Source organism: Salvelinus alpinus, chromosome 16, assembly GCF_045679555.1.
Source record: "Salvelinus alpinus chromosome 16, SLU_Salpinus.1, whole genome shotgun sequence".
Taxonomy (NCBI): domain Eukaryota; kingdom Metazoa; phylum Chordata; class Actinopteri; order Salmoniformes; family Salmonidae; genus Salvelinus; species Salvelinus alpinus.
This window is the reverse complement of record NC_092101.1, coordinates 37,685,439-37,697,591: the sequence shown is the minus strand read 5'-3', so window position 1 is coordinate 37,697,591 and position 12,153 is coordinate 37,685,439. Positions and strand designations below refer to the sequence as shown.

Sequence of the window (12,153 nt, the reverse complement as noted above, 5' to 3'; positions counted from 1 at the left end):
CCCGGGAGGTTCCTTCCAGCGTGGACTCTTTGATTGCACTCGCCATCCGCATAGAACGACGGGTAGATCTTCGTCACCGAGCTCGTGGAAGAGAGCTCGCGTTAACGGTGTTCCCCCTCTCCGCATCTCAACCATCTCCTCCCACCGGCTCAGAGACTGAGCCCATGCAGCTGGGAGGTATTCGCATCTCGACTAAGGAGAGGGAACGGAGAATCACCAACCGCCTTTGCCTCTATTGCGGTTCTGCTGGACATTTTGTCATGTCATGTCCAGTAAAAGCCAGAGCTCATCAGTAAGCGGAGGGCTACTGGTGAGCGCTACTACTCAGGTCTCTCCATCAAGATCCTGTACTACCTTGTCGGTCCATCTACGCTGGACCGGTTCGGCTGCTTCCTGCAGTGCCTTGATAGACTCTGGGGCTGAGGGTTGTTTTATGGACGAAGCATGGGCTCGGAAACATGACATTCCTCTCAGACAGTTAGGGAAGCCCACGCCCATGTTCGCCTTAGATGGTAGTCTTCTCCCCAGTATCAGATGTGAGACACTACCTTTAACCCTCACAGTATCTGGTAACCACAGTGAGACCATTTCCTTTTTGATTTTTCGTTCACCTTTTACACCTGTTGTTTTGGGTCATCCCTGGCTAGTATGTCATAATCCTTCTATTAATTGGTCTAGTAATTCTATCCTATCCTGGAACGTTTCTTGTCATGTGAAGTGTTTAATGTCTGCTATCCCTCCTGTTTCTTCTGTCCCCTCTTCTCAGGAGGAACCTGGTGATTTGACAGGAGTGCCGGAGGAATATCATGATCTGCGCACGGTCTTCAGTCGGTCCAGAGCCAACTCTCTTCCTCCTCACCGGTCGTATGATTGTTGTATTGATCTCCTTCCGGGGACCACTCCCCCTCGGGGTAGACTATACTCTCTGTCGGCTCCCGAACGTAAGGCTCTCGAGGATTATCTGTCTGTTTCTCTCGACGCCGGTACCGTGGTGCCTTCTTCCTCTCCCGCCGGAGCGGGGTTTTTTTTTGTTAAGAAGAAGGACGGTACTCTGCGCCCCTGCGTGGATTATCGAGGGCTGAATGACATAACGGTTAAGAATCGTTATCCGCTTCCCCTTATGTCGTCAGCCTTCGAGATTCTGCAGGGAGCCAGGTTCTTTACTAAGTTGGACCTTCGTAACGCTTACCATCTCGTGCGCATCAGAGAGGGGGACGAGTGGAAAACGGCGTTTAACACTCCGTTAGGGCATTTTGAATACCGGGTTCTGCCGTTCGGTCTCGCTAATGCTCCAGCTGTCTTTCAGGCATTAGTTAATGATGTACTGAGAGACATGCTGAACATCTTTGTTTTCGTTTACCTTGACGATATCCTGATTTTTTCACCGTCACTCGAGATTCATGTTCAGCACGTTCGACGTGTACTCCAGCGCCTTTTAGAGAATTGTCTCTACGTGAAGGCTGAGAAGTGCGCCTTTCATGTCTCCTCTGTCACATTTCTCGGTTCTGTTATTTCCGCTGAGGGCATTCAGATGGATCCCGCTAAGGTCCAGGCTGTCAGCGATTGGCCCGTTCCTAAGTCACGTGTCGAGTTGCAGCGCTTTCTCGGTTTCGCTAATTTCTATCGGCGTTTCATTCGTAATTTCGGTCAAGTGGCTGCCCCTCTCACAGCTCTGACTTCTGTCAAGACGTGCTTTAAGTGGTCCGGTTCCGCCCAGGGAGCTTTTGATCTCCTCAAGAAGCGTTTTACATCCGCTCCTATCCTTGTTACTCCTGACGTCACTAAACAATTCATTGTCGAGGTTGACGCTTCAGAGGTGGGCGTGGGAGCCATTCTGTCCCAGCGCTTCCATTCTGACGATAAGGTCCATCCTTGCGCTTATTTTTCTCATCGCCTGTCGCCATCGGAACGCAACTATGATGTGGGTAACCGCGAACTGCTCGCCATCCGCTTAGCCATAGGCGAATGGCGACAGTGGTTGGAGGGGGCGACCGTTCCTTTTGTCGTTTGGACTGACCATAAGAACCTTGAGTACATCCGTTCTGCCAAACGACTTAATGCACGTCAAGCTCGTTGGGCGTTGTTTTTCGCTCGTTTCGAGTTCGTGATTTCTTATCGCCCGGGAAATAAGAACACCAAGCCTGATGCCTTATCCCGTCTCTTTAGTTCTTCTGTGGCTTCTACCGACCCCGAGGGGATTCTCCCTGAAGGGCGTGTTGTCGGGTTGACTGTCTGGGGAATTGAGAGACAGGTAAAGCAAGCACTCACTCACACTGCGTCGCCGCGCGCTTGTCCTAGTAACCTTCTGTTCGTTCCTGTCTCTACTCGTCTGGCTGTTCTTCAGTGGGCTCACTCTGCCAAGTTAGCTGGCCACCCCGGCGTTCGGGGTACGCTTGCTTCTATTCGCCAGCGGTTTTGGTGGCCTACTCAGGAGCGTGACACGCGCCGTTTCGTGGCTGCTTGTTCGGACTGCGCGCAGACTAAGTCAGGTAACTCTCCTCCTGCCAGTCGTCTCAGACCGCTTCCCATTCCTTCTCGACCATGGTCTCACATCGCCTTAGACTTTATTACCGGTCTGCCTTCGTCTGCGGGGAAGACTGTGATTCTTACGGTTGTCGATAGGTTCTCTAAGGCGGCACATTTCATTCCCCTCGCTAAGCTTCCTTCCGCTAAGGAGACGGCACAAATCATCATTGAGAATGTGTTCAGAATTCATGGCCTCCCGTTAGACGCCGTTTCAGACAGAGGCCCGCAATTCACGTCACAGTTTTGGAGGGAGTTCTGTCGTTTGATTGGTGCTTCCGTCAGTCTCTCTTCCGGGTTTCATCCCCAGTCTAACGGTCAAGCAGAAAGGGCCAATCAGTCGATTGGTCGCATATTACGCAGCCTTTCTTTTCGAAACCCTGCGTCTTGGGCAGAACAGCTCCCCTGGGCAGAATACGCTCACAACTCGCTTCCTTCGTCTGCTACCGGGCTATCTCCGTTTCAGAGTAGTCTTGGGTACCAGCCTCCTCTGTTCTCGTCCCAGCTCGCCGAGTCCAGCGTTCCCTCCGCTCAGGCTTTTGTCCAACGTTGTGAGCGCACCTGGAGGAGGGTCAGGTCTGCACTTTGCCGTTACAGGGCGCAGACTGTGAGAGCCGCCAATAAACGTAGGATTAAGAGTCCTAGGTATTGTCGCGGTCAGAGAGTGTGGCTTTCCACTCGTAACCTTCCCCTTACGACAGCTTCTCGCAAGTTGACTCCGCGGTTCATTGGTCCGTTCCGTGTCTCTCAGGTCGTCAATCCTGTCGCTGTGCGACTGCTTCTTCCGCGACATCTTCGTCGCGTCCACCCTGTCTTCCATGTCTCCTGTGTCAAACCTTTTCTTCGCGCCCCCGTTCGTCTTCCCTCCCCCCCCCCCGTCCTTGTCGAGGGCGCACCTATTTACAAGGTACGGAAGATCATGGACATGCGTTCTCGGGGACGTGGTCACCAGTACTTAGTGGATTGGGAGGGTTACGGTCCTGAGGAGAGGAGTTGGGTTCCATCTCGGGACGTGCTGGACCGTTCGTTGATTGATGATTTCCTCCGTTGCCGCCAGGGTTCCTCCTCGAGTGCGCCAGGAGGCGCTCGGTGAGTGGGGGGGTACTGTCATGTTTTGTCATTGATTATCATGTCTTGTCCCTGTGCTTCCCTTCTATTCGTTTCCCTCTGCTGGTCTTATTAGGTTCTTTCCCTCTTTCTATCCCTCTCTCTCCCTCCCTCTCTCCCTCTCTCGCTCTCTCTCTCTATCGTTCCGTTCCTGCTCCCAGCTGTTCCTCATTCTCCTAACTACCTCATTTACTCTTTCACACCTGTCCCCTATTTTGCCCTCTGATTAGAGTCCCTATTTCTCCCTCTGTTTTCCGCTTCTGTCCTTGTCGGATCCTTGTTTGATGTTTGCTGTTCTGTGTCCTTGTTCCGCCCTGTCGTGTTTTTGCCTTCTTCAGATGCTGCGTGTGAGCAGGTGTCTATGTCAGCTACGGCCTGTGCCTTCCCGAAGCGACCTGCAGTCTGTGGCCGCGTCTCCAGTCGTTCCTCTCTACTGACGAGAGGATTTCAGTTTTCCTGTTTTGGATTTACCTAAGATAATATCCAGGAGTATCGGTTTTTGTTTAAGACTGGAATAAAGACTCTGTTTCTATTAAGTCGCTTTTGGGTCCTCATTCACCAGCATAACACTATGAGGTGATTTTCCATCAGATTCTTGGGCAATGTATCCTTTCTTGGGTCTAATCTTCTTTTGGTCGATAGATGTCCTCTGTCCTTCGAAATGTCCACTAACATCGACCGAGACCCCGAAACGTGACCAAAGCTTCAAAGTGCACGACAAAGAAATTCCTCAAAATCGCACTAAACGGATATAAATTGCTATAAAACGGTTCAAATTAACTACATTATGATGTTTTTAACAACTATAACGACTAAAAACATGACCGGAGAAATATCACTGGCTAAACAACCATTTGGAAGGAGGCAAGTCCGATGTCCATCTTGCGTAAGACGCGCGAAGGGAAAGGACGGTACTTCCACGTTTTGTTGTTTTATAGTGGCTCTGATTGTGCAATCGACTCCATTCAAAGCGTGATGACGTACTGACACCCAGAGGAAGACGTAGGCAGTGTCGGTTTCTCCATAGCATTTACAGGCACCTTAAAACCGACCCCAGATCAGGGGTCAAAATTTCTGAAATCTGACTCCCTGTCAGGAAAAGTGCTGTAGAAGTAGTTCTGTACCACTCAGAGACAAAATTCCAACGGCTATAGAAACTAGAAAGTGTTTTCTATCCAATAATAACAATAATATGCATATTGTACGATCAAGAATTGAGCACGAGGCAGTTTAATTTGGAGACCAAAAAATGCTAATGCGGAACAGCACCCCCTATAGTTGCAAGATTAACAAACTATAGTTTTGGCAAGTCGGTTAGGACATCTACTTTGTGCATGACACAAGTAATTTTTCCAACAATTGTTTACAGACAGATTATTTCACTTATAATTCACTGTATCACAATTCCAGTGGGTCAGAAGTTTACATACACTAAGTCGTGCCTTTAAACAGCTTGGAAAATTCCAGAAAATGATGTCATGGCTTTAGAAGCTTCTGATAGCCTAATTGACATAATTTGAGTCAATGGGAAAATCAAGTCAATGGGAAAATCAAAAGAAATCAGCCAAGACCTCAGAAAATAATTAGAGACCTCCACAAGTCTGGTTCATCCTTGGGATGAACCAGACTTGTACGCAAGTATAAACACCATGGGACCACGCAGCCGTCATACCGCTCAGGAAGGAGACGCGTTCTGTCTCCTAGAGATGAACGTACTTTGGTGCGAAAAGTGCAAATCAATCCCAGAACAACAGCAAAGGACCTTGTGAGGATGATGGAGGAAACAGGTACAAAAGTATATATATCCACAGTAAAACGAGTCCTATATCCTCTCCCCTGTAACTATTCCCCAGGTCGTTGCTGTAAATGAGAATGTGTTCTCAGTCAACTTACCTGGTAAAATAACGGATAAATAAATAAAATTAAAAAAATATCGACATAACCTGAAAGGCCGCTCAGCAAGGAAGAAGCCACTGCTCCAAAACCGCCATAAAAAAGCCAGACTACGGTTTGCAACTGCACATGGGGACAAAGATCGTACTTTTTGGAGAAATGTCCACTGGTCTGATGAAACAAAAATAGAACTGTTTGGCCATAATGACCATCGTTATGTGTGGAGGGAAAAGGGGGAGGCTTGCAAGTCGAAGAACACCATCCCAACCATGAAGCACGGGGGTGGCAGCATCATGTTGTGGAGGTCATTTGCTGCAGGAGGGACTGGTGCACTTCACAAAATAGATGGAATCATGAGGGAGGAACATTATGTGGATATATTGAAGCAACATCTCAAGACATCAGTCAGGAAGTTAAAGCTTGGTTGCAAATGGGTCTTCCAAAAATGGACAATGACCCCAAGCATACTTCCAAAGTTGTGGCAAAATGGCCTAAGGACAGCAAAGTCAAGGTATTGGAGTGGCCATCACAAAGCCCTGACCTCAATCGTATAGACAATTTGTGGACAGAACTGAAAAAGCGTGTGTGAGCAAGGAGGCCTACAAACCTGACTCAGTTACACCAGCTCTGTCAGGAGGAATGGGCCAAAATTCACCCAACTTATTGTGGGAAGCTTGTTATTCTGACATTTCACATTCTTAAAATAAAGTGGTGATCCTAACTGACCTAAGACAGGGAATTTTTACTAGGATTAAATGTCAGGAATTGTGAAAAACTGAGTTTAAATGTATTTGCCTGAGGTGTATGTAAACTTCCGACTTCAACTGTAAATGTCTAATCAAATGGCTACCCGGACTACCTGCATTCACCCTTTTTTGCACTCTCATGCACTGACTCTGCACACACACTGGACTCTACCCACACACTCACACATACTTACACCCCAACACACACATTCACACACACAACATACGCCCACACACAGATAACATGCACACACATGCATACCGACGCCCTGCACACACACTTTCACAATCACCACATACGATGCTGCTATACACTACCTAAATGTACAGTACATACAGCACCAGTCAATAGTTTGGACACACCTACTGATTCAAGGGCTTCTCTTAATTTTTACTATTTTCTACATTGTAGAATAATAGTGAAGACATCAAACATATGAAATAACACAAAATGTGTTCAACAAATCTAAATATATTTTATATTTGAGATTCTTCAAAGTAGCCACCCTTTGCCATGATGACAGCTTTGCATTCTCTCAACCAGCTTCATGAGGTAGTCACCTGGAATGCATTTCAATTAACAGCTGTTAAAAGTGAATTTGTGTAAAAAAGAAAATATGTTAATTTCCTTCTTAATGCATTTGAGCCAATCAGTTGTGTTGTGACAAGTTAGGGGTGGTATACAGAAGACAGCCCTATTTGGTAAAATACCAAGTTCATATTATGGCAAGACCAGCTCAAATATGCAAAGAGAAATTACAGTCCATCATTACTTTAAGACATTAAGGTCAGTAAATCTGGAGAAATTCAAGAACTTCTACATTTTCTTCAAGTGAAGTCGCAAAAACCATCAAGCGCTATGATGAGACTGGCTCTCATGAGGACCACCACAGGAAAGGAAGACCCAGAGTTACCTCTGCTGCAGAGGATAAGTTCATTAGAGTTAACAGCACCTCAGAAATTGCAGCCCAAATAAATGCTTCACAGAGTTCAAGTAACAGACATCAACTGTTCAGAGGAGACTGCATGAATCAGGCTTTCATGGTCGAATTGCTGCAAAGACACCACTACTAAATGACACCAATGAGAAGAAGAGACTTGCTTGGACCAAGAAACAGAAGCAATGGACATTAGACCAGTGGAAATCTGTCCTTTGGTCTGATGAGTCCAAATTTGAGATTTTTGGTTCCAACTGCCGTGTCTTTGTGAGACGCAGAGTAGGTGAACCGATTATCTCCGCATGTGTGGTTCCCACCGTGAAACATGGAGGAGGAGATGTGATGATGTGGGGGTGCTTTGCTGGTGACACTGTCTGTGATTTATTTAAGGCACACTTAACCAGGATGGCTACCACAGCATTATGCGGCGATACGCCATCCCATCTGGTTTGCACTTAGTGGGACTATCATTTGTTTTTCAACAGGACAATGACCCAACACACCTCCAGGCTGTGTAAGACTATTTGACCAATTGACCCATTGAGATGGTTTGGGATGAGTTGGACCGCAGAGTGAAGGAAAAGGAGCCAACAGGTGCTCAACATATGTGGGAACTCCTTCAAGACTGTTGGAAAAGCATTTCAGGTGAAGCTGGTTGAGAGAATGCCAAGAGTGTGCAAACCTGTCATCAAGGCAAAGGGTGGCTACTTTGAAGAATCTCAAATATAAAATATATTTTGATTTGTTGAACACTTTTTTGGTTACTACATGATTCCAGTAGGTGTGCCCAAACTTTTGACTGGTACTGTATCTACCTCAAATACCTTGTACCCCTGCACATCAACTCGGTACTGGTACTGCCTGTATATAGCCATGTTATTTTGTACTTCCTGTATTTAGCCATGTTATTTTTAATCTCTTTTTTTTATTTGTTATTCACTGCGTCTGTTTTAGCATTTTTGGAAAAGGACCAGTAAGTAAGCATTTCATTGCACTACAAAGCATATTTAATTTAATTTGAATATAATTGAAAAGTCTTTGTTTTTCTATGTGTGTGTTTGTTTATGTGTGTGTGTGTTACCTGAAGGAGATGGCGTAGGAGTTGATGTCGCTGCGTTTGCGGAGCAGGTAGGCCCCGTCTCTGGGTACCCTCATCAACATGTGTTCAGCCTGGACACGAGACAGACTGGAGTGGAACCACCTAAACACAACATAACACAGAGTACTGACGTGTCTGTGTGTATGAGGACGTATGTGTGTATGAAAGTGTTATGTATGAGGACGCGTGTGTGTGTATGAGGACGCGTGTGTGTGTATGAGGACGTGTGTGTGTGTATGAGGACGCGTGTGTGTGTATGAGGACGTGTGTGTGTCACAGGAGGGTGGTGGCACCTTAATTGGGGAGGACGGGCTCGTGGTAATGACTGGAGCGGAATAGGTGGAAAGATATCAACAACATCAAACACATGGTTTCTATATGTTTGATGTCATTCCATTCACTCTGTTCCAGCCATTACTATAAGCTGTCCTCCCCTCAGCAGCCTCCACTGGTGTGTGTGTGTGTGAACATGGGGAACACAACATGTGTGTTACTAACATATTAACTTTCTCTCTCTCGCTCTCGCTCTCTCCCACACACACACACCCCAACCCCCCTCCCCTCTTACTCTCTGCTCTCGTGTGCGTTGGGCTGTGGTACAGGGCTGCCCAGCCTCATCTCAAACTCGTTGCAGCGTAGGGGCGTGTCTCTGTAGTGGCAGATGAGTCTATACAGGCTGTCAAACACCAAGTTGTCAGTCAGGTAGTAGCGGGTGGAGCCAGACTCCTGGCGGGAGTGGATCCTACAGTGCTGCACACGCCCAGATCGCCTGGAGGGGAGGGTCCACAGGTGTCAATCAAGATGGAAGGGCCCACACATAACATCATATCCTGGGGACCTACAAGGTTCCAAATGGCACCCTACTCCCTACTGTATTGAGTGTACTATACTGAACAAAAATATAAACACAACATGTAAAGTGTTGGTCCCATGATTCAGCTGAAATAAAATATCCCAGAAATGTTCCATACACGTAAACAGCTTATTTCTCTCAACTTGTGTGCACACATTTGTTTACATCCCTGTTAGTGAGCATTTCTCATTTACCAAGATAATCCATCCACCTGACAGGTGTGGCATATCAAGAAGCTGATTAAACAGCATGATCATTACACAGGTGCACCTTGTGCTGGGGACAATAAAAGGCCACTCTAAAATATACTATTTTGTCACACAAAACAATGCCACAGACGTCTCAAGTTTTGAGCATAGAGAGGACCAGCATAGAGACATAGAGAGGACCAGCATAGAGACATAGAGAGGACCAGCACAGAGAGGACCAGCATAGAGACCTAGAGAGGACCAACACAGAGAGGACCAGCATAGAGAGGACCAGCATAGAAATATAGAGAGGACCAGCATAGAGACATAGGGAGGACCAGCATAGAGACATAGATTGGACTAGCATAGAGAGGACCAGCATAGATACATAGAGAGGACCAGCATAGAGACATAGAGAGGACCAGCATAGAGACATAGATTGGACTAGCATAGAGACATAGATTGGACTAGCATAGAGAGGACCAGCATATAGACATAGATTGGACTAGCATAGAGACATAGAGAGATAGAGAGGACCAGCATAGAGACATAGATTGGACTAGCATAGAGAGGACCAGCATAGAGACATAGAGATGACCAGCATAGAGACATAGATTGGACTAGCATAGAGAGGACCAGCATAGAGACATAGAGATGACCAGCATAGAGACATAGATTGGACTAGCATAGAGACATAGAGAAGACCAACATAGAGAGGACCAGCATAGAGACATAGAGAGGACCAGCATAGAGACATAGATTGGACTAGCATAGAGAGGACCAGCAAAGAGACATAGAGAGGATCAGCATAGAGAGGACCAGCATAGAGACCTAGAGAGGACCAACACAGAGAGGACTAGCATAGAGAGGACCAGCATAGAAATATAGAGAGGACCAGCATAGAGACATAGATTGGACTAGCATAGAGAGGACCAGCATAGAGACATAGAGATGACCAGCATAGAGACATAGATTGGACTAGCATAGAGACATAGAGAGATAGAGAGGACCAGCATAGAGACATAGATTGGACTAGCATAGAGAGGACCAGCATAGAGACATAGAGATGACCAGCATAGAGACATAGATTGGACTAGCATAGAGACATAGAGAAGACCAACATAGAGAGGACCAGCATAGAGATATAGAGAGGACCAGCATAGAGACATAGATTGGACTAGCATAGAGAGGACCAGCATAGAGACATAGAGAGGATCAGTATAGAGAGGACCAGCATAGAGACCTAGAGAGGACCAACACAGAGAGGACCAGCATAGAGAGGACCAGCATAGAAATATAGAGAGGACCAGCATAGAGACATAGAGAGGACCAGCATAGAGACATAGATTGGACTAGCATAGAGAGGACCAGCATATATACATAGAGAGGACCAGCATAGAGACATAGAGAGGACCAGCATAGAGACATAGATTGGACTAGCATAGAGACATAGATTGGACTAGCATAGAGAGGACCAGCATATAGACATAGATTGGACTAGCATAGAGACATAGAGAGATAGAGAGGACCAGCATAGAGACATAGATTGGACTAGCATAGAGAGGACCAGCATAGAGACATAGAGATGACCAGCATAGAGACATAGATTGGACTAGCATAGAGACATAGAGAAGACCAACATAGAGAGGACCAGCATAGAGACATAGAGAGGACCAGCATAGAGACATAGATTGGACTAGCATAGGGAGGACCAGCATAGAGACATAGAGAGGACCAGCATAGAGACATAGATTGGACTAGCATAGAGAGGACCAGCATAGAGACATAGAGAGGACCAGCATAGAGACATAGATTGGACTAGCATAGAGAGGACCAGCAAAGAGACATAGAGAGGATCAGCATAGAGAGGACCAGCATAGAGACCTAGAGAGGACCAACACAGAGAGGACTAGCATAGAGAGGACCAGCATAGAAATATAGAGAGGACCAGCATAGAGACATAGATTGGACTAGCATAGAGAGGACCAGCATAGAGACATAGAGATGACCAGCATAGAGACATAGATTGGACTAGCATAGAGACATAGAGAAGACCAACATAGAGAGGACCAGCATAGAGATATAGAGAGGACCAGCATAGAGACATAGATTGGACTAGCATAGAGAGGACCAGCATAGAGACATAGAGAGGATCAGTATAGAGAGGACCAGCATAGAGACCTAGAGAGGACCAACACAGAGAGGACCAGCATAGAGAGGACCAGCATAGAAATATAGAGAGGACCAGCATAGAGACATAGAGAGGACCAGCATAGAGACATAGATTGGACTAGCATAGAGAGGACCAGCATATATACATAGAGAGGACCAGCATAGAGACATAGAGAGGACCAGCATAGAGACATAGATTGGACTAGCATAGAGAGGACCAGCATATAGACATAGATTGGACTAGCATAGAGACATAGAGAGATAGAGAGGACCAGCATAGAGACATAGATTGGACTAGCATAGAGAGGACCAGCATAGAGACATAGAGATGACCAGCATAGAGACATAGATTGGACTAGCATAGAGACATAGAGAAGACCAACATAGAGAGGACCAGCATAGAGACATAGAGAGGACCAGCATAGAGACATAGATTGGACTAGCATAGGGAGGACCAGCATAGAGACATAGAGAGGACCAGCATAGAAACATAGATTGGACTAGCATAGAGAGGACCAGCATAGAGACATAGATTGGACTAGCATAGAGACATTGAGAGATAGAGAGGACCAGCATAGAGACATAGATTGGACTAGCATAGAGAGGACCAGCATAGAGACATAGAGATGACCAG

General features: G+C 46.4%; 1 protein-coding gene across 2 annotated transcripts in view; it reads right to left on the bottom strand.

Annotated features, from left to right (window-relative positions):
- LOC139541446 (1-phosphatidylinositol 4,5-bisphosphate phosphodiesterase gamma-1-like) overlaps positions 1–12,153 on the bottom strand; it is a 79,927-nt gene that overhangs the window by 25,901 nt on the left and 41,873 nt on the right. For both annotated transcript variants that reach the window (XM_071346107.1, XM_071346106.1), the window contains exons 18-19: positions 8,875–9,075; positions 8,289–8,408 (exon numbers count right to left, since the gene is read on the bottom strand). In XM_071346107.1, the coding sequence (XP_071202208.1) occupies positions 8,289–8,408; positions 8,875–9,075 (321 nt within the window). The remainder of the gene's footprint in view (positions 1–8,288; positions 8,409–8,874; positions 9,076–12,153) is intronic.